The sequence below is a fragment of the Actinia tenebrosa genome, unplaced genomic scaffold (genome assembly GCF_029948245.1).
Source record: "Actinia tenebrosa isolate PJP-AT-01 unplaced genomic scaffold, QUT_ActTen_1.0 PGA_scaffold2__45_contigs__length_23673736, whole genome shotgun sequence".
Taxonomy (NCBI): Eukaryota; Metazoa; Cnidaria; class Anthozoa; order Actiniaria; family Actiniidae; genus Actinia; species Actinia tenebrosa.
Window position 1 is genome coordinate 16,058,841 of NW_028292579.1, and position 27,762 is coordinate 16,086,602.

General features: G+C 39.0%; 1 protein-coding gene across 1 annotated transcript; it reads left to right on the forward strand.

Moving 5' to 3' along the window:
- Nucleotides 1-207: 207 nt before the first annotated feature.
- On the forward strand, nucleotides 208-27,762 carry LOC116297825 (cleavage and polyadenylation specificity factor subunit 1; the record flags this gene model as incomplete). Its single annotated transcript, XM_089034422.1, is given in 40 exon segments — nucleotides 208-475; nucleotides 1,040-1,067; nucleotides 1,270-1,403; nucleotides 2,199-2,279; nucleotides 2,844-3,001; nucleotides 3,319-3,465; nucleotides 4,116-4,255; nucleotides 4,783-4,893; nucleotides 5,121-5,214; nucleotides 6,045-6,132; nucleotides 6,646-6,736; nucleotides 7,855-7,874; nucleotides 8,227-8,284; nucleotides 8,998-9,071; nucleotides 9,485-9,557; nucleotides 10,038-10,120; nucleotides 10,702-10,782; nucleotides 11,206-11,274; nucleotides 11,762-11,903; nucleotides 12,344-12,516; nucleotides 12,619-12,755; nucleotides 13,870-13,968; nucleotides 14,508-14,690; nucleotides 15,333-15,516; nucleotides 15,915-15,984; nucleotides 16,626-16,681; nucleotides 16,784-16,936; nucleotides 17,511-17,627; nucleotides 18,603-18,693; nucleotides 19,576-19,660; nucleotides 20,160-20,301; nucleotides 20,678-20,746; nucleotides 21,226-21,309; nucleotides 21,568-21,711; nucleotides 22,275-22,307; nucleotides 23,028-23,094; nucleotides 23,391-23,438; nucleotides 25,856-26,005; nucleotides 26,508-26,637; nucleotides 27,624-27,762. Coding segments are annotated over 40 exon segments (4,170 nt in total), but the record flags the coding sequence as incomplete, so codon positions are not given.

Here is a 27,762-nt window from a genome sequence, read left to right on the forward strand (position 1 = left end):
TGATGATTTTATTGAAAGTTTTGATGAATCTCCATACATTTCCTTATAACAGGACACCACAGAAACCAAGCTTGGGCTACCTGTGGTGAAAACCACGCTTTAGGAGCCACTTTCAGATTCCTTTCATTTTTAGAATCGGTCTTCCTGTTGTTTACTCGTCCGAGCATGGCATGCGTTCTAGTGTTAGTACCATGTGGTTGTCAGATTTTCAAAATGGCGGACGAGTCGTCAAACTGAATGGTTGTCGTGTTTTCCTAAAAATACTCCACAAAATACCGTTATACAGAAGAATAAATGTGTAAATAACCTCACAGTCTAAGTAACATCAAAGATGTACGCCTTGTATAAGCAAACGCATCCTCCATCAGGCGTGGAACTTTGTGTTTACTGCAACTTTTATTCATCTCAAGAATCAAATCTTGTGGTTGTTGGAACGACCCAGTTGCGAATCTACAAGCTGTATTATCAGAATGAAGTGAGTAAAATGACTTCTGTTAAATTCTACTTTCATAAAGAAGACATATCAATGACGGGAATGAATAATACTTTTAATAGAAGATTGCAATTAATCTAGAACTTGGCAATATTAATCTAGAACTTGTTAGATTTAGATTATGTTCAACAAGTGCACCTACCGGTATGTCTTACTTCGACCATTAAAACGTTAGAAGAGAACTTCTAGATCTTATTTAAATAGTTTTTATTTACGAAGGAGTGAATTAAGAGTTATTTTATGTATTATCTATAGAGATAATGTCATGATTCTTCATAGTCGATAATAATAATGTTATTGCTAATATAATTAGGTTATAGTACTTTTGTCAAGTCTAAATTAGGTACAACTTTAGAATACCTCGCAAATCATATGCACATACTTAATGACCATACCTTCTATTGTTGTATGTGTCGTTCTACAAAGAGTTCCGACAACTGCATATCATTTGTGGGGTATTCTAAAATTGCTCCCTAAATTAAGCATTGTAACCTTTACCAATGTTATTTATCTCTTTATTCTCATATCCTTTCTCGCTTTCTTTAGAAATCTTCGACAGATGAAAAAACTTCAGGTAAACCTTATTACTCTGCATATGCATTGCACAAATGCATATATGCACAGGTTGTTAGGCATTGATTTTTATAGAAGGGGAGGGGGGTGGTATGAGAGCACCTGTATTCATAACACCATAGTGCAGTTTTGGCTTGGTATGCAACATGCAACACACACTTTCACACACTTATTTTATTCATTGAATTTATTGTTCTAAACAGATGCAGCACCAAAGAAGAAAAAGCTGGAACTTGTTGGGCAGTACAGTGTGTTTGGTAACATTGAAACACTCCAGGCTGTGCGGCTTGCAGGGAACTCAAGAGATTCACTGTTATTGAGTTTTAAGGCTGCCAAGGTTAGTCTAAAATAGCATATCAAGATGTCTTTGTCCAAAGAGATTGTGCACAATAGAGGCTTGCACCACCACAGCCATGGCAGCCATGACAGGGGGTAAGAACAATAGGCCACTTTAGAATTGAGCAAGACTAGACTAAGGCAAGTTTTAAATTTTAACCTTGACACTTATCAACCTTAACCATTCTTCACACTTTTGAAGGCTTGTAACTCTGGTACTTTTTAACAAACCATGCTCAAATCACAGAGTTAATAATCTTGAGATGCTTTATTAGATGACAAAACTGTTTTGCGCATTAGATTAAAATCTTAACCTAGTCTCTTGCTTGTTTCTAAAGTGGCCAAATGAATTTGGTCTATTGTGATTTACATGAGAAAGAATTCATTTGTTCAGAGGAAAAGACTCTATTGTTGTGCCTCCTGTTATGGCTGTTGTCACGTGATGGTGCAAAGCATGATTGTTTAGTCCAGTTATGAATGTACACAGGAAGCTGCTCTGCGTGAGGGAAACACCAGAGCTGCAAAGTTGATACTAATCAGAATATTTAGGGTACATATTTACATTAAACATTAAGTGAACATGTCACACTAACAAAAGAGTGCTAATACAGCATATTAGTATTCTAACTTGTAATGTTTATATAATTGCAAATTGGTGAAAAATTGCATATGTAACAAGTGCATATGCTATATATTCTAGTTATGTCTTACGTAGTTGATGATGATGCCATACCTGTCAAAGTTCCATGCTTGTGATATACAGACATCTCATTAATTCTCTGTCTTTTTCTTGTAGTTGTCCATCATAGAATATGACCCAACAACCCATGATATTAAAACAAGAAGTCTACATTTCTTTGAAGATGAAAAGATTAAGGTATTGCAGGCTTACAGTTTGAGCCTGTTTTACTTGCGACAGAGTTGGAGGCTGAAGCAGTTCATGCACGACTGATTGCAAGTGAGAAGTGCTTGTCATAAGATTAAGCAAAAGTCAAGCTTCAGAAGCACTTCTAATTCCAATTCAGACTCTGACTCAGATCTGCAAGTAAAACCAGGCCATAGAGCTAATAGAGCACTAGACAATGTTACCAACGAACCTAGTGGTGTTTGGAGAATATGATGACGATGCTATTACTAATTACATGTATGATTATGTTATTGATGATGGTGATGCATGTTGTCATGGATACCGTAGTGTAAAATATAATTGTAATTCATGATGATGGTGATGATAATGATGACAGGTATGATGGTGATGATGATTTAAGATGTATGGTGATGATGAGGATGCATGATGATGATATGATGATGATTATGATTCCTTCCCGTAGACCAACTCTATAGTACAAGACAGACCTCCAACAGCGATTATTGTGATGATTCAGTGTGCATGACAATCGGTATACCTTATTAATCTGGTGTGTTATATTCCTTCCTGTAGACAAATTCTATAGTGCAAGATAGACCTCCAATAGTAAGAATAGACCCAGAAAGACGCTGTGCAGTAATGCTTATATATGGCACCCATCTAGTTGTTCTGCCATTCAGACAGGAAGGAGGCTTGGAGGAACATGATCTGGATAGTGGGGTGTCTGGAAGGTACAAATATTACCAAGTGCTAAGCGAGCAGACTTATAAAGCCTTATCATGAGCAATAAATACAATAAAGCCATGCAATATTTCCAATAGTCTTCATCTAAAGAGCCCGTAGCAAGGTCTGAATATCTGGGGAGGGAGGGGGGGGGGGTCTAAATGTCACATTGTTATTTTTCAATTGTGTGACTGATAATTTTGGACCAGAACTGGAACTTCTTGGTCAAATCTTTGTCTTGCTGGCCAGTGATCATGACTGGCGACTGATCCGCCCTTGCTTTAAGCCCTACTAAATGATAATATTGGATCTTGTTTGTTTACAGTGGTCGTTCACCTGTCCTACCAAGTTATATCATAAATACAAAGGAGCTTGATGAAAAAACCTGCAATATTGTAGACTTACAGTTTCTCCATGGATATTATGAACCAACGCTATTGATTCTCTACGAACCAATCAAGACTTGGGCTGGGTTAGTATCTAGTAGTTATATTGATATTATTTACAATCATCACTCCTTGTACGAGGCTCTTCCGAAGGGTTCCTCCACATGCAACACCACTACATTATATATTTACAACATAAAATGCTCAACTCACATGTTGATTTTTACAGAGGGAGAAAACCAGAGAACCCAGAGAAAACCCTCGTGGCAAGGGAGAGAACAACACATCAAACAGACTCAACTCACGTATGATCCAGTTTGAGTCGGGGCTCGAACCCAGATCACAGTGGCGAGAGTTAAGCAATATTAAACTGGTTTCATTAAACCACTACGTCACCCATGCCACCCAAAATTAACAATAATGTATCAGCCTAGAAAAATGTTAAATCAGAGCATGGAAAAGAGCATTTGCAGTTTGCAGTAGCATTTCCACAGTTTGGCTTATCATCCACTGAATAGAATTTTGAATTATTAATTATTGTCGGCAAAAAACTGGAGAACCCAGAAAAACTCTCTAGGCACAACAGAGAACCAACAAGAAATTCTACTCCCATGCATACAACTTGCTCCTGATTGCCTACAGTCTCTGCCCGACAATTTGATTGGTTAAGTGGTCCCAGTTGGAGTGACTGCACAATTAATATTTTTCCTTGTTCTAATAAATTTATTTCTATTAGTCGTCTTGCCATGAGGAGAGACACCTGTGCCTTGGTAGCCATATCTCTCAATATGTCAGAGAAAGTACATCCTGTCATCTGGCAGCTAGGAAGCCTGCCTTTTGACTGTTACAGTGTTTTAGCTGTGCCAAAACCAATAAGTAAGTATCTGGCATTACTCGGGCATTTCAAAGAAGGATCGGGGATTGGAGAATGCTCCAGTAAAGGAGCAAAATTTTCTGGCTTAAACTACCATTTATAGCTTAGTAATTTATAAAATATTGATTTAAACATTTCTGTCTAGTTCATGAGCTTCTTCTATTATTTCAAAATTTAATGAAACTCTTGATTACTTATTACAGTATTAATAAAACTGATGTCACTGCAAAGCTGAGGTGTCATGAAGCCTGCAAAATTTGACCAGCAAAAAATGAAAAAACGGGTCGACCATTGTAATAAAAATATGTAAAAATATTAGTTATTGTGTTACTGTTATAAACCTCTTATTAGCAACTTTTTTTTTCAATTTTTTTTTCATTTGGTGGCCTGGAAATCCATAATTTCAAGAGGAAAAGTGATACCTCAATTTTGCAAATTTTCTCAATTCTGATTGGCTAAACATTTTCTCAGATGAGCTGGATATGTCCTAGATATATTGGGTTTATCAAGGTTTGTTGTTATTTTTCAGGTGGTGTTCTCGTTTTTACTACCAACTCATTGCTGTACCTCAATCAGAGTGTTCCACCCTATGGAGTGTCACTTAATAGCATTGCCGAGAGTAGTACATCTTTTCCTCTTAGTAAGTACCCACTGCCCTGCACAGCTGATGCATAATCAGCCTTTAGACCATGTGTTATTCCCTTTTGCATCATTTCTTTGTTTAACAGTTATGCACACATATACACTCAAACAAAGAATCTCAAGAGAATAACATGATCTGAAATGGGAAAGCATTATGCCCAGGAAATTAATCGTTAGTTAATCTTGAAGAGACGATAGACTTTGTTTTCATTTTTTTTATTCCAGAGCCTCAAGAATCAGTAACCATTACATTGGAGAATGCTCATGCCATCTTTATATCTAATGACAAATTTGTGGTTTCTCTCAAAGGTGGCGAAATGTAAGTCATAGTGTTTGGAGGCCTAGGCGGCACATCAGGAAGCTTAAGATAATGGCTGATCAGTCGCTGGTCATGATCATAGGCCATTTTTTTTAGCTCAGTCATACCTTATTTCTGGCTAAACATTACTGGTCAAAATGACTGGCAAGGCAAAAATTTGACAGAACAAATTCCAGTTCTGGCCAGACATTGCGGACGTTAGGCCATTATTTTATGCCCTGCACATTTAATAGGTGTTAAAGAAGAAATAGAAAGCATACATGCTTGCTTATACATGTAGTTATAAAGCTTGTGGGTATTGGCAGAATACAAGAGAAGTGTTAGACAAAGCATGACTCTCCTGGAATGATCAGCCAATTTCCAAAGTGCTTTATAACTTCACACCCCAGTAAAGCAAGTTTTTTTAAATCTCTTTTATAAAATATCACTTAGAGCACTGGTGGCGTAGTGGTGTGAGCGCTCGCCTCTCATCAATGCCACCTGAGTCCCGCGGGTTCAGTGTTGTATATGAGTAGAGTTGTTTATTGGTTCTCTCCTGTGCTTCAAGGGTTTTCTGGGTTCTCCAGTTTTCCTCCCTCCACAAAAATCAACTCCTAAATTCCAATTCGATCACGGAATGAGGGCCACAGGTTTGTTAGCCAATGGCTATTAAGTGCTACCCTCGTGAAAAAGGGACTTTTTAGCACTGCTGTTTTGGACACGGATAAGGAAATCAAAAATGTGCACACACACCTGCTGTATACTTTTATAATGCACTTACTCCCAACCAATCAGAACATGAGATAACAGTTATCTTACAAATTCATATATTTGGTTTGTTGTTTTATCAGATATGTGGTTACTCTTGTCGCTGATGGTATCAGAAGTGTAAGAAGCTTTAATTTTGACAAAGCTGCAGCCAGTGTATTGACTTCATGTGTAAGTACTGTAAATCATTATTTAAGACCCTGAGTATTAGTCTGATAGGGTATACGGTAAACACATTTATGGCCTTCCACATAATAGACCACCGGTACTCAACAGAGCTCCTATTGATAGCAGAGGTTTTGTCTAAAAGCATTAATGTAACCCTGAATTTTCTAAAATAAAAATTTTTGCTTTTCGTTGTGGAGTGGGGAAAAAATTTTAATTTTGACACTTGTTAACATTGTATCTGGCTCGTTTTTCACTGGAATCATTAGCAAACTATTCAAGTATTAGTCAGAGGACAAAAACAGGTTCTTTTAAAAGTTTTTTAGATCAAAAACGTTTTTGCCCAAAATCATTCTAAGTGCTTGTTTGTTCGTTTATTCTCAAATATCTGTAGATTTGTGTTCAGCCTATGGTAAATCCTTATCAAATTGTGTGCACGGATGTTGGACATATTTACTAACGTCAGGTTGCTTTTGGAAGATATTTAATCAGTAGATGTTTTATTCAATTCTTGATCAGATTTGTGAGTGTGGTGATGGATATCTATTCCTTGGATCAAGACTGGGGAATTCATTGCTTGTCAAGTATACAGAGAAACCTCAGGATCTTGGTAAGGACAAAAACTGTACAATTAACTAGTATAAGGGTCATACATTTTTTGTAAAGGTGGTATTACACGGGCCAACTTGCAACACCAATTTTTCACGCAACGCTGTTGCATGAAAAATCTTTGCCATGTAACATAGCGCCGAGGACGATTTTTCGTGCAATATTTCACTCTGCAACGCATTGCTAGTTTTCGATCTGTCTTCAAAAACTTGCAATGCAAGATGAAGAATTTTCAGCAAATCAATGTGTGTAACATGTCCATCGCCTATTTGACTAGCAACAAAATGGCGCCAACTGTACAAGAAGTAAGTTTAAACAGTACAGCAACTGCAACGATTGTCTAAACCTAATTAAATGGATAAGATGAAACTTTTGGAGCTGATAAAAAATGATAAAAGCAAGAAAAGAAGAAAAAAGATAGCCATGAGTGAGTTTGCAGCGCATGGACTGAGTACTAAAGTGAATGTTGCGCAAACGATTGTTTCCATGTAACATGTTGCAAAAAATTGACACACAAATGGCACAATGGGTTGCACGAAAAATCGGCGTTGCAAGTTGTCCCGTGTAACACCATGCCTCATAGCCTTAGTTACCCAAACCCCTCATGGACAAACCCCTATCGATGAGAGAGGATTGAAGAGGACGAAGGATGTGCATGGCTGCCACATTGATTGATAGCTTCAAAACCTTTCTGGAAACGACCTTTGGGCTGATCAGAATCAGGAGGGGCAACCTATCAAACACTACTTATGTGATGCCCATTTCAACAATGAAACCCAAAACGTCCCTGAGGTGGGAGGCAAGTGCAATAGTGCTACACCATCCTAGATTTAAAATATGACAAAAGAAACTTGACAGTGTACAAATTAGCATAAATGTTCATTATTTTTAATTATTTTTAGATTTAATTTTTTTTAAACTCAAGGGCAGATCCAGGGGGGCAAAGGGGGGCTGAAGCCCCCTTCAGCAGAAAACAAAACAAAACAAAACTGAAGAATTAGATGCTTTTTTTTATTGTTCCATTTTGTTGATGGAAGAAACTCAGTTAGCTCTCCCCCTAAACTCAAATAGCCCCTTGAAAGTACATCATTTTATCATGTTTTTTGTTTTATTTTTCAGGTGATCTCTTTTCTCCAGGAGTAAGTATCTTGTATCTTCATATTAAAAAGTGATTTGTTTGAACAGCTCTGTGAATAAGGAGCAAACTCAAACAGCATAAATGTCTGCAACTTCACTGACATTTCAGACGTTATTGTCCTTGGTCAGAATTGGTTAGGGATAATGAGGACTATTAATAGCTAAAATCTGAGTCTTCAGTATAGTTGCAAACATTTGTACATGCTGTTTAAGTTTCCTTGTTGTTCACTAGTTGTATTCAACACACTCACAGTCCCAACTTGTAGCAGCTAGTTATTATTATCTGTTTTTATGCCACATGCCATTCATACTAACTTGCTATTTATCAAAACTGATAAAATATGTTTGTTCTAGGTGGACCCTCCAAATGCCAAGCGTCGTAGGATGGACAGTGATTTTACATATGCTATTGGTAATTATATGTATAAATGTATAAACTTTCTTGGTACCATCCTCATAAAGTTAAAACATTGTCTACAATCCCTCTTCCTCTTGATATTTCTTACCTGTACAGCTGTATATGACACATCTCTCTCTCTCTCTCTCTATCTGCTTCTTTAATGGAATAGGGCAAGGATACATGTAAAGACCTCAACTTTAAAAAGAAGAATTTTTTTAATCAAAAAAGTTTAAGCCAATTCTAATAATACCCTAAAACAACCTCTGGGCTCTCAGAATTGGTATTGAGACACTGAGTTTTTATAGAGGGAGGCCTCCTTTTTTCACGAGGGTAGCACTTAATAGCCAGTGGCTAACAAACCTGTGGCTCTCATTCCGTGATCGAATTGGAATTTAGGAGTTGATTTTTGCGGAGGGAGGAAAACCAGAAGACCCGGAAAACCCGGAAAACCCTCAAAGCACAGGAGAGAAACAACAAACAACTCTACTCATATACAACACCAAACCTGACAGGACTCGAACTCGGGTTGCATTGATGAGAGGCGAGCACTCACATCACTACGCCACCTGTGCTTCCCTCCCAACTGGAGAACCTGGAGAAAGACCCTCAAATCAAGTGAGATACCCAGCAAACTTTGCTCACATTATTGAGACCTCATGAACAGAGGCAAAAGGGGAGTGCACTACCTGCTGTGTGATGCTTGATAGTTTTTTTGATGTTACTAGATGACATAGATGAAGTGGAAGTGTATGGACACCATGAGGAAGCAGGAGTAGAACTAACATCTTATACGTTTGAGGTATGAGAGGTTAAGCACAGTGCTAAAACTTGCTTGACGGCCTGTTCATCACCATTTGTAACAAGTTTTATGATACATTAAAATGACAGTTAAGCAAAACCTAATCTAATAAAAGAGACACTTCACCATGAGACAATCAAAAAGCAGGTCCCGAATGGTGAAGTCTTACTGCAGGGCTTAAAATATTGGCCAGTAAGATGCCGGTCATGTTGATGGGCCAAATTAGTTTTACAGTACCTCTGTCATACCTCCTTTCTGGCTCAATATTACTGGTCAAAATGACCGATGAGGTAAAGATTTGACCAGACAAGTTCCAATTCTTGCCAGACATTGTTTGATGTGTGGCCATTATTTTAAGCAGTGTGTTTTTACAGACTGCGTAATTTCTAATATGTAACTTCTTCTTTCTTCAGGTGTGTGATAGTTTACTGAACATTGGTCCCTGTACGTGCCTAGACATGGGTGAACCTGGATTTCTCTCTGAAGTCAATAAGTCTTGGTATTCAATGCAATTTTTAGATTACAATTCTCACTGTTTACTCACTTTTTTCTCTTTTTCTTCACATTAAAAAAAAATCTGAATGGCAACAGGAAGAGGTGAGAATATAAGACATTAAAAAAATGTAAAGCCTTGATTCCATAGGGAATCAAGAGTGGTGTAGCGGTTATTAATTACCCCCATTTCTCAGCCCTGGGGTCTTGAGTTCAATATTTCTGGACTTGGCATCACATGTGAACAGTTAGTTTGTTAGTTCTCTCCCTTGATTCGAGGGTTTTCTCTGGGTTTCCCTGTTTTCCTCATCAGCTCAGAAGTTGTTTCAGGGTTTAATCTGTGAGTTAGCCATACCCTGACTTTGATCAGCTCTTGTTTCAGGGTTCAATAAGATTTCAGGTTTTTTTTATGTTTCAGTTTTCTAGGTTTTGGATAGTAAAAAAAAATTTAATTGATCGTATTTTGCTTGATATAGTTTTCAGAATCCCTTGATCCTGATGTTGAGCTAGTGTCTTGTTCTGGTTATGGTAAAAATGGGGCTCTCACAGTACTACAGGTAATAATTATAATCCACTTTTAAGAGACTCTATCTTTATCATCTAAGGCACCAGAGAAAAACCTTAACTCTCTGGTCCTTTGTAGTTAAAAATTGGTGACCTCTTTTTTTTTTTACAAAGAAATATATTTACTTCCATTTTATGGCTCTGATATTTTTACCTCCATCTTGAACCTGTATTTTTTCAAGGCCCCAGTTTGATGTTTGGCCCAATATTTTGTTGAGTAGGCATTTAATAAAAGTATTTTGCTAAAAGAATGGGGTTCCAAATCCTCATTTTTCATGAGATGAATGTGTTGAAAAAACACGATATGTAAATTACCGTTAATTCGTTAAAAGAACTAAATTGTAATAATATAGTAGTAATAAATTGTGCGTTCTCTCTACCAAATTGTAATAAGAAATTATGAGGAATATGAACTCTCTAGGGTTTGCAACGACTTTTTGATCTGATGTTTATTTGTCATCCAATAGCTAGTCTTGACTGGTGATGCTTGTGTGTAGAACTATTTACAAATTTTAACAATTTTTCTCGGAGTCCAAGAGTTTAATTGAATTGTTTCTGGTTTTTTTCTTTTTAGAGGACAGTGCGACCCCAGGTAGTGACAACCTTTGAGTTACCAGGTTGTACTGACATGTGGACTGTCTTGTCACAGAATAAGGTTGGTTTTATTTACTAAATAGTCCCCTTCACAGTTCCCTGCGCCATCTTGAAAGGTAGCCGTGCCTTTGCATTGAAGCAAGTCGAACGGTGAGCTTGCAATGATAGAGACATGTGAATAATTGTCCAAGGTATTAAAAAAGGTCTCTATCATTGCAAGGTCACTGTTTGTCTCGCTTCGATGCAAAGGCACGGCTACCTTTCAAGATGGTGCAGGGAACTGTGAAGGAGACTATTGATTTCATATGCAAAATGATAATTGGCAGCAAATACTGACTTTTTTTGAATTAAAATAAATTCTACAATAAGAACCTATCTTATAATAAGTGGAATAACTTGTGGAATAGTATTTATCATTAATAATATAAAAAATGTTTGCCATTGGCCAAAGTTATTCACTGTTTTCTGTTGTTATTATCAAAAGGAGGAGCCAACGTTAGAGGATTCAAAGTATCATTCATTCTTGATACTAAGCCGTCAAGACTCTAGCATGGTAATTTTTATGGATGATACAATTCGACTTTAGAAACAGAGATCACAAATTCTCCCTAGTTATTTTCTCTTACGAGCCTCAAATTATGGAGTCATTTTTTAAAATCTTGTTTGTTTGGAAAATCAGTGGCCAGATTCTTGGAGTCAAGTTGACTCCTTTGTTTGCCTGGGTAGAGTCATATAAATAGTTTTGGCATAAAATGCGGAAAATACGCCAGTTTTGGTATGTTTTCCAACTGTGGAGAACTTCCAGTAGTGTGTCTGTGACATTTTCAGAAAACACAAAGGCCACATGCTTCTATTGACATCCAACAAAAGCTAATAATTTTGTCATGGTAGCAAAGTTGCACTGACTTTATGCATGCTATTGAGTATAATAATAGCTTCAGTCTACACAGTAGAAATTAGGCAGCCATTTGATTTGAGTGTTGTAGTATTTTGTGGAAAGAAGTATCCTTTGAATGACGTATGTCAATATTATTTTCCAGGTATTAAAGACAGAACAAGAGATAATGGAGCTAGATAATTCAGGCTTCACTACTCAACATCCCACCATCTTTGCTGGTAACCTTGGAAATGGAAGATACATTTTACAGATTACTCCTCTGGGTATACGTCTCTTAGAAGGAGGTTGGTATACATTTGTAAACCAAGAAAGCGTAGGAAAAGAATCACAGCTAGCATTCCATAAATAATCATATCAGTTTTCAATATTACTTGTTAGTTGTGAACTGCACCCTGAAATTATTTGTTTTTCCCTGTCGTCAATCAAAAATAATCAGTCAGTACCTTTTATATTTATGACTGGCAGCAGTAATAGTCAATTTTAAAGCAAGCAGTTGAAATGTCTGAGCTCAAAGAAAATCGAAAACTTGAGTAAATAAAGCAGACTGCAGCCATAGTATACAAGTTTTTTAATAATATAATAATGGGGTACTTCTATAGCGCATTTCAAATATCTCAATGCGCTTTACGTTTATAACCAGTGGAGGACTTTACGGGCTGTGTATTAAGGCACTATTGGCAGGCGTGCAGCTTGTTTTTTCTGACCACGATCCATTTTCCTTCAGTGAATCAAGTGCAGCACATTCCGATGGACTCAGGTTTGTCATCCATCATCTGGTGTTCTATAGCAGACCCGTACGTCATACTGATGACAGCTGATGGCTCTGTTGTCTTCTTGAAGTTCGTAATCGATGCAAATGGGCCAAGCCTTACTGTGTCTAGGCCTCCTGTCAGTCAGGTAATGGAGATTGTTGTTGTCCCTCCCCATGGTCTGAAAGGGGAGGAAATTACACCCAAGGTAAAGAGATCTATTAATGATCACTAATATTATTCCTGGCAGGGGTCCAAAGTATGCACCTGCTGTATTTATAAGGATGTTAGTGGTTTGTTAAAAACAGAGAAGGCAGGTGCCCCTGAAGCCAGTGTACCATCACCTCAACCTCAGCCTCAACCAGAGCTTCGACCTGTACAAAAAACGTAAGTCTCCCATTATCCTGATGGATGATGACTAGTGGTAGTAGGACCACATGGGTGTGTTAAATTTAACAAGTGAAAAAAAAACGGTCATTCACTTGAATCATTCTCATCTGAATGGATAAGCAGTGTGATTATTTGAACAGAAGGGTTAAAAAAATTAAATTAATAGACGGAATAGACCGTTTCAGCTTCGGTTTAATGTTTTCCCATTTTCAGATCACGTGTCATTCTCTTGAAAATAAGATTCTTTGTTTAAATTGTGTTCATATTCATCTATCTTCTCATGCACAACCATTAAGAAAAGAAATGATACTCTAGGGAATGACATGTGGTCTGAAATAGGGAAAGATTAAGCCCAAGGTAAAGAGGTCTATTGGTGTGCTGTGACTGTACTATGGATGAAGATTGGTGATGATAATGTAAAAGGTCTGATACCCATTCCTTCCCATAATTCCAAAGCCCTGACAGCAATAACAAGACATTTATTGCTGTAGTCGCATGAGCATACACTACCAGTCCCTGCATCACGCAGGCCTCTGCTACTCAACCACAATACCAAGCCATGTATCTGTGGTGTATGTAGTGAGTGAGTACAGGAAGGGCACAAGACTCAGTCATGTAGTCTGTGTTTAAAGTTGCTTAGTATAACATGGGATGATGAATGGGTAATACCATGACTTCAGAAGCAGATATCTGAAATCTTCATTTTTTAGTATGATTGAAAATTGTTGTGTGGACGTGTTGTGCTGTTGCCATGACAATGCCATGGATTGGCTTCCTAGTTTAACTTAACGTCATTTCCTGTCTCGTCCAGAATGTTTTTTAATAGCATCCTTTTTGGCTGAACATATTTCCTTTAACTTTTCTTGTATGGTGTGTTTATATTCAAGCTAGACTGTAATGCATCCTGTTTGATTATCAAACTTAGAAAATGCATATAATCTTTTTAGGGGCTTTTTCCTCCATCTCTCCCCCACAAAGAGATAGTGTAGAGATGAAAAACGTCTGTGAGTGTGTGTCTGTGTGCGTTGATTTGGATAAAGGAAGTATGCCACTGTGGTATTATTTTCAAATTTAACTGACATAAGCGGGTGATGCCTTTGCTTTACTTTAGTTCTCTAGATCTGGATGAAGAAGATGAAATGTTGTACGGTGATTCCTCGGCAATATTTAATACAGAACCTGAAGAACCCTCCAAACCTGAAAAGAAAGGGTGAGACATTTTAAAGAAAATATCCACCGAGTTACTGTTTTCTTTTACAGAACTTATTATTTCTTTAAAAATCGTTATTGGTAAATAAAGCTGTGTTACCCTTGGGATGTGACATCGGGTTTGAAAGTAACCACAGATCCACCAACAACACCCGTCATTCCACTCACACATAGACACCCATCCATCTATTCACCCACCCACAGACACACGCACCCGCAGACACATTCACCCATAGACACCAATATATTCACCCAACCACAGACATACCCACTCACCCAGACACCCATCTATTCACCCACCCACGGACACACACCTATTCACCCACGCATAGACACCCATCTATTCATCCACTCACAAACACCCAACCACAGAACCCATGTTTTCACCCACCCACCGACACACACAACCACACATAGACACCCATTCCATTCACCTTCCTACCAATACAAAGACACCTATCCTTCCACCCACCCTCCCATCTATTCGTTAACTTTCCCATTCATTTCTTCATTTTTATTCAGTTTCATTTCCATTTACAGAGAGCCTAAAGTAGAAGTGAAAGACGAGCCCGTGAAGCCCACCTACTGGTGTGTACTGTGCCGTCAGAATGGCGTCTTGGAAATCTACACCCTACCAGACTTCAAACTCGTCTTTTACGTCAAGAATTTTAACATGGCTCCTAAAGTACTAGTAGACAGTAAAGATCCTGGCCAAGGGGCAGGGTATGTAAGACCTTTGTCCTTAGATTCACCATCTTTCACTGGTTCTGTTCACTGGTCAAACACAAAGCATTCAATTGAGGCTGCAAGGTATTTTCAAAGGATTATTCAAATTTGAACCTCTTAACCTCGATGAAATGCTTTGTTTTTGACCAGTGAACCGATGTATGGAAACAACTGTACTCTACGGCGAATACGGGAGTCAATCCCGGGTAAAAATGGCGCTACTCATACCTCTCTGTCTCCCAAAATATTCTCAAAAAAATTTTCACGGTGTGTAAATTTTACCCTTTTATCATTACTGTCTCCCAAAATCGGAAATAAGGTCGGAAACTCTATCAAAGGTCAACCCTTGGTTAAAAGTCAAGTGGCCGCATTATAGAGGTTAGAAATACTACAAAACCCTTCTTTGGGACCCCGCCAACTGGTCGTTAAATAGAGGTTGGCCGGTTAATAGGTGGTCGAATAATAGAGGTTAATTCAATGAAAACTATTCAACACTAAGACTAAGATCAAACGTCGAACTTCACACGAGCCGAATCTAATGACATCAAAGAAGACCGTCTTATCTGTTGTTTCAATTAGGTTCGGCTCGTGTGAAATTTTGACGTTTGACCTGAGCCTAAGAGTTGTGTTTCTCTGTAGTAATATATCAAGCGTTCGCGACGAGGAGTCGATTGGAATCAAGGAAATCCTACTGACAGGCCTGGGGTACAAGAAACAAAGAGTCACCCTGGTAGCTCTAGTCGACCAAGATCTTCTGATCTACGAAGCTTTTTATTTTACCGAGAAGGCTGTTGGAGGACATCTGAATCTGAGATTCAGAAGGGTTGGTATTCCTTTCTTTTTTTTCTATTGCTGAGTTTCAATCAGCTTTGCATCTCATTATCTGCTCCAAGTCAGACTCGTACACAGTCGATTCTCTTTCTTGCGCTATGGTTGATGGGAAGGATTAAATGAGTTGGCGGTGAATTTTTGCGCATTAATTGCCTTCCCATATTGCATTGCGAATAGAAGGAACAAATTAAAAAGTTAAACCAAAGCGACGACTGGGTATGAATCTGGCTCATAATGAAGATCAAACATTGACCATCATGTGTTGTCAGCCAGAAAGAGTTCTCAGTATTGAACGCTTGAGATTCGGCAGATGAACGTACCGAGAGTTTTGATAGTCATACGAATATGTCAAGCACGTTTAAAAATAACATTACATCATCTCTTTCACAGGTCCAGCACTCGATTTTGATTCGTGAGAAGAAGGTTAAAACATCTAAAAACAAGGCTGATGAAGAACAAGGTAAGAACTACATGTATGCCACTCTTATTCCCCTGGTTGTCAACGAAGTATTGCTTAAACTCCGTCCTCGCGCGTAGCACCTTTTCAACGTCCTCGCATTCGAGTCGAGATTTCTTCCCTGTCTTGGCCACTCGGGTTTCACTCCTCTACCGTATACTATTAGACACGGCTTAAAAACCGCTGATTGGCTAATTTAAATCTCAACTGAGGGTGCGCATTATGGTTTTCTGCTGAACTTATCGTAGGCACCCGTGCAAAATGGCGGGTTTCTACCGCATACTACTAGGGTTGCTTATTCGGTATCTGTTGCGCATTGAGGGCTATTTACACGATAACTATAGTTTCTACCCTCAGTAAACATAGCTATAATCATTAGTCCAAATCCTTAGGTTAATACTTCGTTATTGTTTTTTGTTTTTTTTTGGGGGGGGGGGGGGGGGGGGGGGAGGACGGCAGCAATATTTTGTGTATCCTATATTTGATTATAAACCTTCATAGCTTCAAGACACAACACTCAAATCAAGAAATATTTTATCATTCAACTATTCTCTTCAATTAGAATCAGTACTGAAAATATTAAATCAGGGGTTATATGCACTACGAAGTTAGATATATTGAAATTTATTCAATATTTTTTACAGCCAAAACAAAAGTTGCCAGTCTGAGAGTGTTTGAAGACATCTCCTCCTATGCAGGGGTAAGAGAGCTGTTTCTAATTGTCTTTAGAAATTGAATCAGATTATATTTTTTAAAGCATATTGACTTGTGTTTTCATACTCTGCCTGTTTTCTTCATTAAGATCTTCGTTTGTGGTTCTTTCCCTCATTGGATATTTGTAACCAATCGGGGAGCCTTACGGTGTCATCCAATGAGCATCGATGGTCCAGTCACGTGTTTTGCGGCCTTTCACAACGTCAACTGTCCGAAGGGTTTTCTTTACTTTAACACCAAGGTATGTCTTAGAATCATCAAGTCGACGCGCAATGTTCACTAATTTATATAGTTTAACATTTTCTAAAACCTAAAAACGTATTTGAAACAGGCAGAGACCATCGTAAAAGCTTGCGTTGCTTTAGTAAACCAATAGAGGTTTTGCACCATCACGTGCAGGCATCCATTTACATCTTGGGCTGCCTGTGGTTAGATGGCAGAACAATAAAATCCCTTTGCTCTTGGGAATTGAATTCTTTCTTATGTAAAACAATCTTATTGTCCCTGGCATCTAACATGGCTGCCGTCACGTGTTGGTGCAAAACCTCTAGATAAGACGTGTGCGTGTTTCTCTGTACCGAGATATAAACGCTGGGAGGTTTTAGTAGGAGAAAAGCGTAACGATGCATAAGTTTTATTCGCTCAATTAAATTTCATGTACGATTGCGGACGCTGAATGACGGGCACCGGCATGTGAGCTAACTGATTGGAAGGCAAGCAGACAAGCAGATACGCAGATAGAGCGATAGATAATCAGCAAGATACAGACAGGTATAGGATGTTCCGAAAATCTTTAACGAACTTGGTTGTTTCAGGGTGAGCTGCGAATCTCCGTACTTCCAACCCATCTCAGCTACGACTCACCTTGGCCAGTCCGTAAAGTGCCTCTACGATGCACTCCACATATGGTGTCGTACAATAGAGAGAGTAAGGTATGTACCTCTACGATGCACTCCACACATGGTGTCGTACAATAGAGAGAGTAAGGTATGTACCTCTACGATGCACTCCACACATGGTGTCGTACAATAGAGAGAGTAAGGTATGTACCTCTACGATGCACTCCACATATGGTGTCGTACAATAGAGAGAGTAAGGTATGTACCTCTACGATGCACTCCACATATGGTGTCGTACAATAGAGAGAGTAAGGTATGTACCTCTACGATGCACTCCACACATGGTGTCGTACAATAGAGAGAGTAAGGTATGTACCTCTACGATGCACTCCACACATGGTGTCGTACAATAGAGAGAGTAAGGTATGTACCTCTACGATGCACTCCACATATGGTGTCGTACAATAGAGAGAGTAAGGTATGTACCTCTACGATGCACTCCACACATGGTGTCGTACAATAGAGAGAGTAAGGTATGTACCTCTACGATGCACTCCACATATGGTGTCGTACAATAGAGAGAGTAAGGTATGTACCTCTACGATGCACTCCACATATGGTGTCGTACAATAGAGAGAGTAAGGTATGTACTGAATACTAATCTTTGAAGTAAGCACTTCTGTGTTGGTCGGCTACTGATCTCAAGTAGCCCTCCTCCAAGCTCTACGTCTGTAACTGCTGTTATCGTAGTCGGAGATTGTCAGGGAACAAACTCAACGACACCCATCCCTTTTAGTTGCCCCTTACTTCACGCAAGGACCACGGTTGCAAGCTTTGTAAGCGCTTTATTCTTACGCCGACGCCACAGAGTGAACTAGTACCGGGTCCCATTGCGTCTCATTATTTTAAGTCTTCGAAAGGTTCAATCTCGTGGCGCAAAGAATTATGGGACGTATGCTTTTAGATCTTGTTTTCAAATACAGTCTCACAGATTTTATTACCTCGAGGTCGTCAATAGTTTTGGTTTGAACTTCAGAAAAAGTTAATTCAAGTGTTTTGTTATTTTAGACTTATGCCATTGTAACGAGTGAACAAGAACCATGTAAACACATCCCAAGAGTCACTCCAGAAGATAAAGAATTCATCGATACTAACAGAGGTTTGTATGGCATGGGATTCTGGGCACTGCAAATTCACAGATCCAAATGGAATGGACCAAATCTACTTGGGCGTAAAGTTTTGCCCATTTCAGACCACGTGTTGAGAAAAGGATTCTTTGTTTGAATTGTATACATATTCACGTGTCTTCTCATGAGCAACCGTTAAACAAAGAAATGATACTCTAGGGAATGACACATTGTCTGAAATGGGAAAGCAGCGGACTAGGTCTATTTAGCGTGTCGGGTTTTGCGAGGGAGGAAAACTGGAGAAAAAAACTAAAATATAGGAAAGAAACCTATTCAACTCTACGTACATGTGATGATGAGTCCAGAAATCCAATCTTAGACCCTAGTGGTGAAAAGAGAGTGGTTTATCGCTATGCTACCCTTGATTTTCTAATGTGTCGTTTTTCGCTGCCATAGACCTTTTCTGGGATAGCGAACATAGTGCATTGTGGTCTAGCTTCGGTACAAACATCATGCTTTATATAGTGTTGTTTGTACCCAATCTAGACCACAATGCCTCCTGTTTATCGAACTCGGAAAAGGCCTATGGTCATGGGTTCGATCCTCGGACCTGACGTCATGTGAAAAGAGTTGTTTGTTGGTCTTCCCGTGCTTCGAGAATTTTTCTCCGGTTTTCCACAGGCTTACAACCCTAAACGTTAGTTTGGTTTAGGTATTTGTCGGGGTGGTATTTTTACCTCCACATAGATCAACCCATTCAGATTCCAACTCGGTCATAGAATACGTGCCACATGGGCTGTTTTGATGACACCGTATGAATTTTCCTCGAGCTAGTAATGAAGGGAATGTCATTCACGGGGATTTGCGAAGGGATATGCAACTGTTTTATTTATATTTTATGTTGTCATGTGTAGATTCTCGGTTCATTTATCCAATGATGGACAAGTTTACCATACAACTGATGTCACCTCTCAGTTGGGAAATCATCCCCAATACGCGGTAAGACTAATCGACAATGCCGTCAACACATCAGTCAAAACGCTCTTCTCTTTACCTTGGGCGTGATTTTTGCCCATTTCAGACCACGTGTCATTCTCTTGAGAATAAGATTCTTTGTTTGAGGTGTACCCATATTCACGTGTCTTCTCATGCACAACCGTTAAACAAAGAAATGATACTCTAGGGAATGGCACATGGTCTGAAACGAGAAAATATTACGCCCAAAGTAAAGAGGTGTGTAACAGGTGACGTGGCCACGTTACATAATGGATGGTATCCGTTGATCCAATCACAGAGCAGCAATCATCCAATTAGGATGTTGCCACGCCATACCATCACGGGCACGACTTGTCCATACACGACGTTTTTTCTAATCGTTTTCACTTGCTATCCGAGGGTTCATTACCTTACCTTCCTAACTCCTGCCATCTCTTATGTACTGTTTCTTCCCTAAATAATAGTTGCTATGCAACGTATGACATAATGTTGTTATTCTTAGGCATGATCTTGAGGAATGGGAACACGTGGCAGCAATGAAAAACCTGATGCTTCACAGTCAAGAGACGCACACAGGACGTAAGGGATTCATCTGTGTTGGTACAACCATGCTATATGGAGAGGAGTTTGCTAGCAGGGGAAGGGTGAGTCAGGCTCATTTGCACCATCACGTGACGGCAGCCATGTTAGATGGCAGGAACAATACAATCGTTACATAAGAAATAAATCAATTCTTAGAGCAAAAGGATTGTGTTGTTCTGCCATCTATAACCACAGGCAGTGCCCTAGAATTTAGAAGTTGATTTTTGCTGAGGGAGGAAAACCGGAGAACCCGGAGAAAAACCCTCGAAGCACAGGAGAGAGCCAACAAACAACTCTACCCACATACGACACCGAGCCATCCCCACTGAGCCCAGTGGTTCTCAAACCCGGGTCGCATTGGTGAGAGGCGAGCGCTAGGGATCTATTGTTAGCAATGATGGCTATCTAACTAGTACATTATTACTATTCATGCCACAGATTTTAATCTTCGATATCATTGAGGTCGTTCCTGAGCCAGGACAGCCGCTAACCAAGAATAAATTTAAGGTATATAAAGTCTAAAGATATCAACGGTTCTTTGACTGTATACTCAAGGGCGGATCCAGAAAATATTAGAGAGGAGGGTTCAAAGGTTGAGATAAGGATCCAAACGACGTCCAAATGTATATTTCATAAAGTTTTACTTCAAACCTGTGGCAAAACTAAATTCTAGCATAAAACAATCAATTGAATGTCAGGTATGACAGGGAGCCCCGCCCCCTGGATCCGCCCTGGATCCGCCCTTGATACTAATAAACCATAAATGACATTCTGAAGCAAACCCAGAATTTTCCATGGGATTGGGTCCCTCCCCTCCCCTCCCCTATCCTCCTCTACCCTCCCCTCCCCTCCCCTCAAAACCGTACATGTTACAAATACTGTCAATGATCATCATCATCGTTGGTTGTACCAATTAGAAAGGTTGGTTGTAGGCATATTAGGACCCCTTGTATATGGCCCTGACTTTATATCTTGTTCTACTTCAGTTACTTTACGACAAAGAACAAAAAGGTCCTGTCACAGCACTGAACCAAGTCAATGGATATCTGGTCAGCGGTATAGGACAGAAAGTAAGTTATTGGTCGCCTTGGTGAGTTGTTGAAATGTTGTTACGACTGATGAAAACAGAAAATGATTCATAGTTTGGCGATTAACTTTTCCTTAGAATCCTAGTTCTGTACATTGTTTTGTGAACCTTTTATTATGGTGTTTGTATCATTAGACGAAATTGCTAGAAGGAAGGAAGACAGACAGAGAGAGACAGACAGGAAGAAAATGAAGTAGTATATCTGTGGGTGTTGACAAGCATTTATTTTGTTTCCCTGTAGATATACATCTGGAACTTCGAGAATAATGATCTGATAGGAATGGCATTCATTGATACACAGTTGTACATACATTCTCTTGTCACCATTAGAAACTTTGTCCTGGCTGCTGATCTAGTTAAGAGCATCACGTTGCTAAGGTTACAGGTATGCTGTATGACTATTGGTTCTTTACGACCTATATTTACTACCGACCATTGTGATTTAGAGTTGTCTCTGACTTATGAAATTTACTCTTTTTCAAATAGACGTTTGGGTCTAAACAAAGACTTTCATCAGTGTAAATGAAGACGTTTGCACGCTTCGCGCAATGGCGCTAGATTGTTAGGTTTTTGTGCATGTTGACCTCTATCTATTTCAGCCTATAGGTCATTTTTTTATTCTCTACTAACCCTACCCAATTCATGGTGATACCTCTTTCATCTTATGCTACTATTACTGTGTGCTATTTTTAATGTTCTTTTATATAGTTTAAGGACTTATACCGTAAAATTCCGGTTACGAGCCTTTTCCCCGGTCAACGCAAATATCCTTTCAGTTATAATCCCCCCCGGTTATAAGCCCATCAAAAAAACCCCTTGATTCACTACGGTATAGATCCCTTACAGCACATCGGGATGCAGTTCAAATTGGAGGACATAACAATAGGTTTTCAATTCTCATGAGGTTTGGTTTATCGCTACTAATTGATTGCATCTGATCTTTTCCAGACAGAAACTAAAACACTAGCTTTCGTTAGTAAGGTAAGATGTGGATCTTTAGCGATATTGGATTTATCAAATAAGAAGCAATCGTTGCTTTTATCCTTTGTTGTGTGAAACAAACAGTTTGCTGTACTGAAATTTGTTTTATACATGTCTGCATTTACTGTATGTAAGTTGTGACGTATTTCCGGGTCCAAATGATCACAAATGCTAGAACAAAGTGGGAAATCTTCTCAAAGATTTAACTTCCATCTGAAACAGTTACAAAAATACTGACAAGTTTAATTCCTCTTTTATAGAACTGTTTTGTCGTTTTGATCCCAGAAGTCATTCCCCTCCCCCCCCCCCCCCATGCCATTAGATTATCGTCCTACTTAAAAGCATTATAAGACGTTTTCTTAGAGGAGAAGGGTGTTTTTTCCTGCATAAACCCGTTATTGTGTTTCTCAAGCAAGGGTTTTTGGGTACTGCTATAATATTGTTAATCCATGATACCAGCCCTAAGCATTTTTGAAACTTGGAAGAACGAATTCGAAAGCAAACAGCGGTAAAGTGAAATTGTTTTTCTTCCCTTTCCATATTTCTGCTTCTTGTAGGCACTTACATTATTATTTTAATTATAATAAAACAGAAAAATACGCAAACGTTGGGGTACAGTAGCCTGGGAATGATGGCCGGAGGCAAAATAGCTAAACGCGCTTTGATTGGCTGAAACAAAATTCACCGCTCAGTTGGTAATCCAGATTCATATTTTCACAGGATCCACATAACCTTGAAGTGTACGGGACGGAGTTCTTCATCGATGGAACACAACTGGGTTTTCTAGGTACGTCACCCCAATTAGTCATTCCCAAATGGAGAAAAAGGTGGGCCAAGTTGGCATTGCAATGCATTGTGGGGAAGGTTTTTGGGACGAAAACGACGCCACCTTGAAATATGTCCCGCAAAACAGTCGTATTTCTAAGATGGACATATTTCCAACATATCTTCTTTTTGTCCCCTAAAACAGAGATAACGAGTGAGTTCCAGCATAAATGGTCTTGACGGACTCGCAGCTCTTAGCCAATTAAAATCCAGATAAAAATATCTTAACCAATTGAAATGCTTCATTTTATTTAACAGCGTCAGACGCGGACCAGAATTTGATTCTATTCACCTATCAGCCTGAAGGTAAGACTTTTCCTATCAATAACCAAGTAAACAAATTTCAGATGGTTTTGCGTGGTATGTTATCTCATTTACCATGATATGACGTCAACAGTTGGCCAAAATTTTATGCACTCACGAGGCGAAGTCGATTTGTCTTTTACTTTTAAAAAATCTCATCCTCCTTTAGTTTCGCTCCGATAAAGAAAAAATCTAAATACAAAAAGATTTTTAGAAACGATGTTTTCTATAATTTTAATTTAAATCAATTCACACGTATTGTTCAAATCCTTTACTAAAAGTCACTCGACTTCCTTTAACATGTGAAACTTATGAATTAATTTTGTCTCCAATTTGACTCTTTACACTTTAAGGTGATATCCTTAATCTAGATTTTTGATAATGATTATATTTGATACCCATTATTGTTTGCTTTGCGTCGGATTTGATCGACATGCCGGATATTATTCGTCACTTATCCTCCTCATAGTCGCTTAGACGGTTATTTTGCCGACTGCAGACAAAAAAAGACTATTTTTGTTATTCTTACGATGCTATTCACTAGTGACATTCTCACTACTGCTGTTTTCACTGCACTAGTGTTGTGTAGTATAATCGGCAACGGTTTCGTGATAGTTGTAGTCATCAGACAACGACAAATGAAAACACCTGTTAACTTCCTCATTGCGAACCTAGCTGTTAGTGACGCGGTATTCTCAACCTTTCTGATCCCTCGGTTCATTTTGATCCACTCGTTTCATCATCCCCATGGAGTACTGGGTGATTTGTTGTGTAAGATCATGACAGGTGGTAACCTGACTTGGACTGGGGGTGCTGCATCTGTCTTCACTCTTGTTGCTATCGCTTCGGAGAGGTTTTATGCGGTTGTACATCCATACAAACAAAGACAACGAATGACCAAAATTAAAGCTAAGGCTGTCATTGCAGTCTGTTGGATAACTTCCTTCTTGTTCAACGCTCCTTTGTTCTTGGTTGTCACTTACAGCGAAGACAAGGACTTTTGTGTCGAGTCATGGTGGGACACAGACGTTTCCAAAGTGTACAGCATGGCATGGTTCATCTTTGTGGGGTTGCTTCCCTTCGGTTTTATGGCCGCTGGGTACACGAAAGTAATGCTTGTGCTTTGGCGAAGGAGTAACGGTGCGAATGTCACGCAACAGGCCTTGTTTCGGTCTAGAAACAAGATCACTAAGATAGTTTTTCTGGTGACCTTGTTGTACGCCTTCACCTGGTTTCCTTGTTTGTTGTATTATGCTATAGTTGCCTACCTTGGGGATCATGTTGGGTTGGGCTCCATCATCCATACAATCAACCAGATACTAACCGCTATCAATGCTGCAAGTAATCCGGGTATATATGCTTTCCAAAGCAAGAACTTTCGTGATGGAGTCAGAGATTTGTTTCCAGCGAAAAGTTCTAACAAAACCTCTGCTGGGGGCTTTCGTCTTCAGATTTTGTCACCAGCAGAAAAAGAGGTCAATAGATGAGTTGCAACTGCACTACATATTAGCAGCAACATCAACAACAACCGCAGCAACAATAGCATGTGGAACAACAACAGCCAAAAACAGAAGGAAAACTGACTCTAACACATTACTTAGAAGCAGTGTCAACAACAACAACTGCAGCAATAATAGCATCATATCAACAATAAAAACAGCAGTCAACACTGAACAAAAGGAAAAAACAACACTAACGCCAACATTAGCAACAGTGCTATAAACATCACCGATAGTAACCATAGCAACAATCACGGAAGCATGATCAACATCATCAACAACAGAAGGAACAACAACAACAACAACATTTATATTAGCAACAGCAACAAAAACAACACCATCGATAACTCTGTATTTGCTAGCTTGATACAATACGTACGTACAGTAAACCGGCTTGCTGATCTTCCAGTATGGCCAACTCGTAATGAACAATTAAAACCAACAAAAAGAAATGATCATGTGTTGTGTGTGTTGTTGTGATTATTATTATTATTATTATTATTATTATCATATTATTATTTATTAGGATGATTCCTTATATCCCGTTTAACAAAACCTTCCAATTTTCAATTAATCTATCTTGCTATTTTTTGCTTGAAGAGAATTATAAATCGTTGCATAAATTAAAACTGAATATCAGGGCATCGCAATCGAAAAATCAAATGCGATTTGGGGATTCTTCGTTTGCGCGTTACGTCATCGCGGCCATGTTGGTACCATTTAACAAAAGATTTCTTATTAGCATCCATTGTAAGCGGCACCAAAATGGCCGCCATACTTTGTCTTTTTACTCTCTTGGGAATGCTTGCACTCCATCAATATTATGTGTTGTGAATATGGTAATAATGGTAATAAGAGAGCCCCTCACGGAAAGGGATGGTCGTAACATATAATTAAAATATAATATTTTTCTCTTCACAGCTATCGAAAGTGCAGGTGGTCAGCGGTTGCTTCAGAGAGCAGACATAAATATAGGCAGTCACGTGACTTCGATGTTTCGTATTCGCGCCAAGTCTGGCGAAAAGCTAGGTGGAGAGAAGGCAAAAGATTTACGTCAGCTGACGTATTTTGGTAGGTACAAGTTTATTTAATCTTTGAGCGCGGCGTGTTCTCGTTACCAGACCCTGCTTTGTTTTTGTTTTGTTTTCCTGCTGAGAAACAAACGCTCCATAATGCCTTGCGATCCAAGATGGCTGACGTATCGTCAAAGTAGTCCATTGTAACGATGAGTTCGAAATGTTGAAACACTTGGTTGAGATTTTTAGCAAGAAGCATTATATTTTTGTACAAACGAAAAGTTCTACATGCGATAAAATAACTGTTATAAATCTCGATTTCTGATTGTTTCGGGTGCGTGTCTTGTAAGAGAACACAGCAGGCTTCTCCCAACATTCCTCACGTGTCTTGTCCAACACTAGTATTCAGCTTACAAGTAGAGGAAGGGGTCTCAACTTCCTGCAAAGCATCATGGGAAATTTGCACTGTTTCTGTCTAGCACCCCTCGTTCGCTAAATAGATTTTTTTCTTGTTTTTAGTCTTTGTTTAGTTTGATGTTCTTTTTTCTTCTTCCCAGGCACTCTGGATGGTGGCCTTGGTTTCCTGTTACCCATGACAGAAAAGACTTACAGACGTCTGCACATGCTCCAAACTAAACTAGTTGACTGCATCCCACACTTGGCAGGACTCAACCCCAAGGCATTCAGGTTGGAGATCCAATAAACCTATATAGTAATATATCAATTTCGATCTTTAAACATGCAAAGACCGTAGATTCTGGAATCTTATCATCTCTCAGTCGTATGAAACTTGGCTGATAGAGACAAGAGGCTGTTTTGCTTTATCATAGGCGGAGAGTACTTCGCTCCCGATAGTAAAAATGTTGGGTGAACGTACTCTAGCTTTTAATGTCTTTTATTTATCTTTCTAAAAAGTAGAACACATTTTTAAAGTAAAATAACAGTCGAGTTCATACATTTGATGTTGCCATAAGCTTACAGCTATTTCAAAAAAGCCTGGTCGGCGAAGGAGTTGTTGCATGCCGTTTGCCAAGCTAAATGTATTTATATATTCATACTAAGTTATGTCAGCACATAAGAAAATATGGCGGAAAACCGTGCAGACAAAGTTTGGTAAAATTCCATATTGTTGTGATCTTTCGATCATTGCAGTTCGGGCTTGGTATGCAACAAAACCTTCTGAACCTTTTTTCGAAACGCAACATGCTTACGACAAGTTTTAGCTGCAATTAACAGTCGCAATCGAGTCGATTTGCACGAAGCAATTTTGTGTCATCAGGATGTTGCGCGCGACATTTGCTGGGAAAAAGCATAACGCGTAAATCGGCCTTAACTGTTGTTCTACGGTACTGCGTAATATGCTGATACACGGGAATCATGCATGCGTTCCGCCGCTTGTGTTCGTTGGTTTTGGCGTTGGTTTCGTAGTATTGCTAAATTTTCTTGAATTTCTAGAAAATACGTTTTTCAAACAAATTTAACCATGATAAAGGTACTTTTAGGAATACGATTTAATAAGAAAACTAGTTGTAATAAAATTTAACCATGATATTCTTATTAGTACCAATAAACTACACATTTTCAACATTAAAAATGTTTCGTGTCATATGCACTTTAAAGTCGTTCCGCCGCTTGTCTTTGTTGGTTTTGATGCTGGTTTGGTTGTATTGCAGGATGTTGCAGTCTAAGAGGCATTCTCTCAGCAACCCTCATCGTAATGTTTTGGACTGGGAACTACTGTCCAAGTTCATCCATCTCAGTTTGATGGAACGTCAAGAAGTCGCTAAGAAGATTGGAACAACGCCATCACAG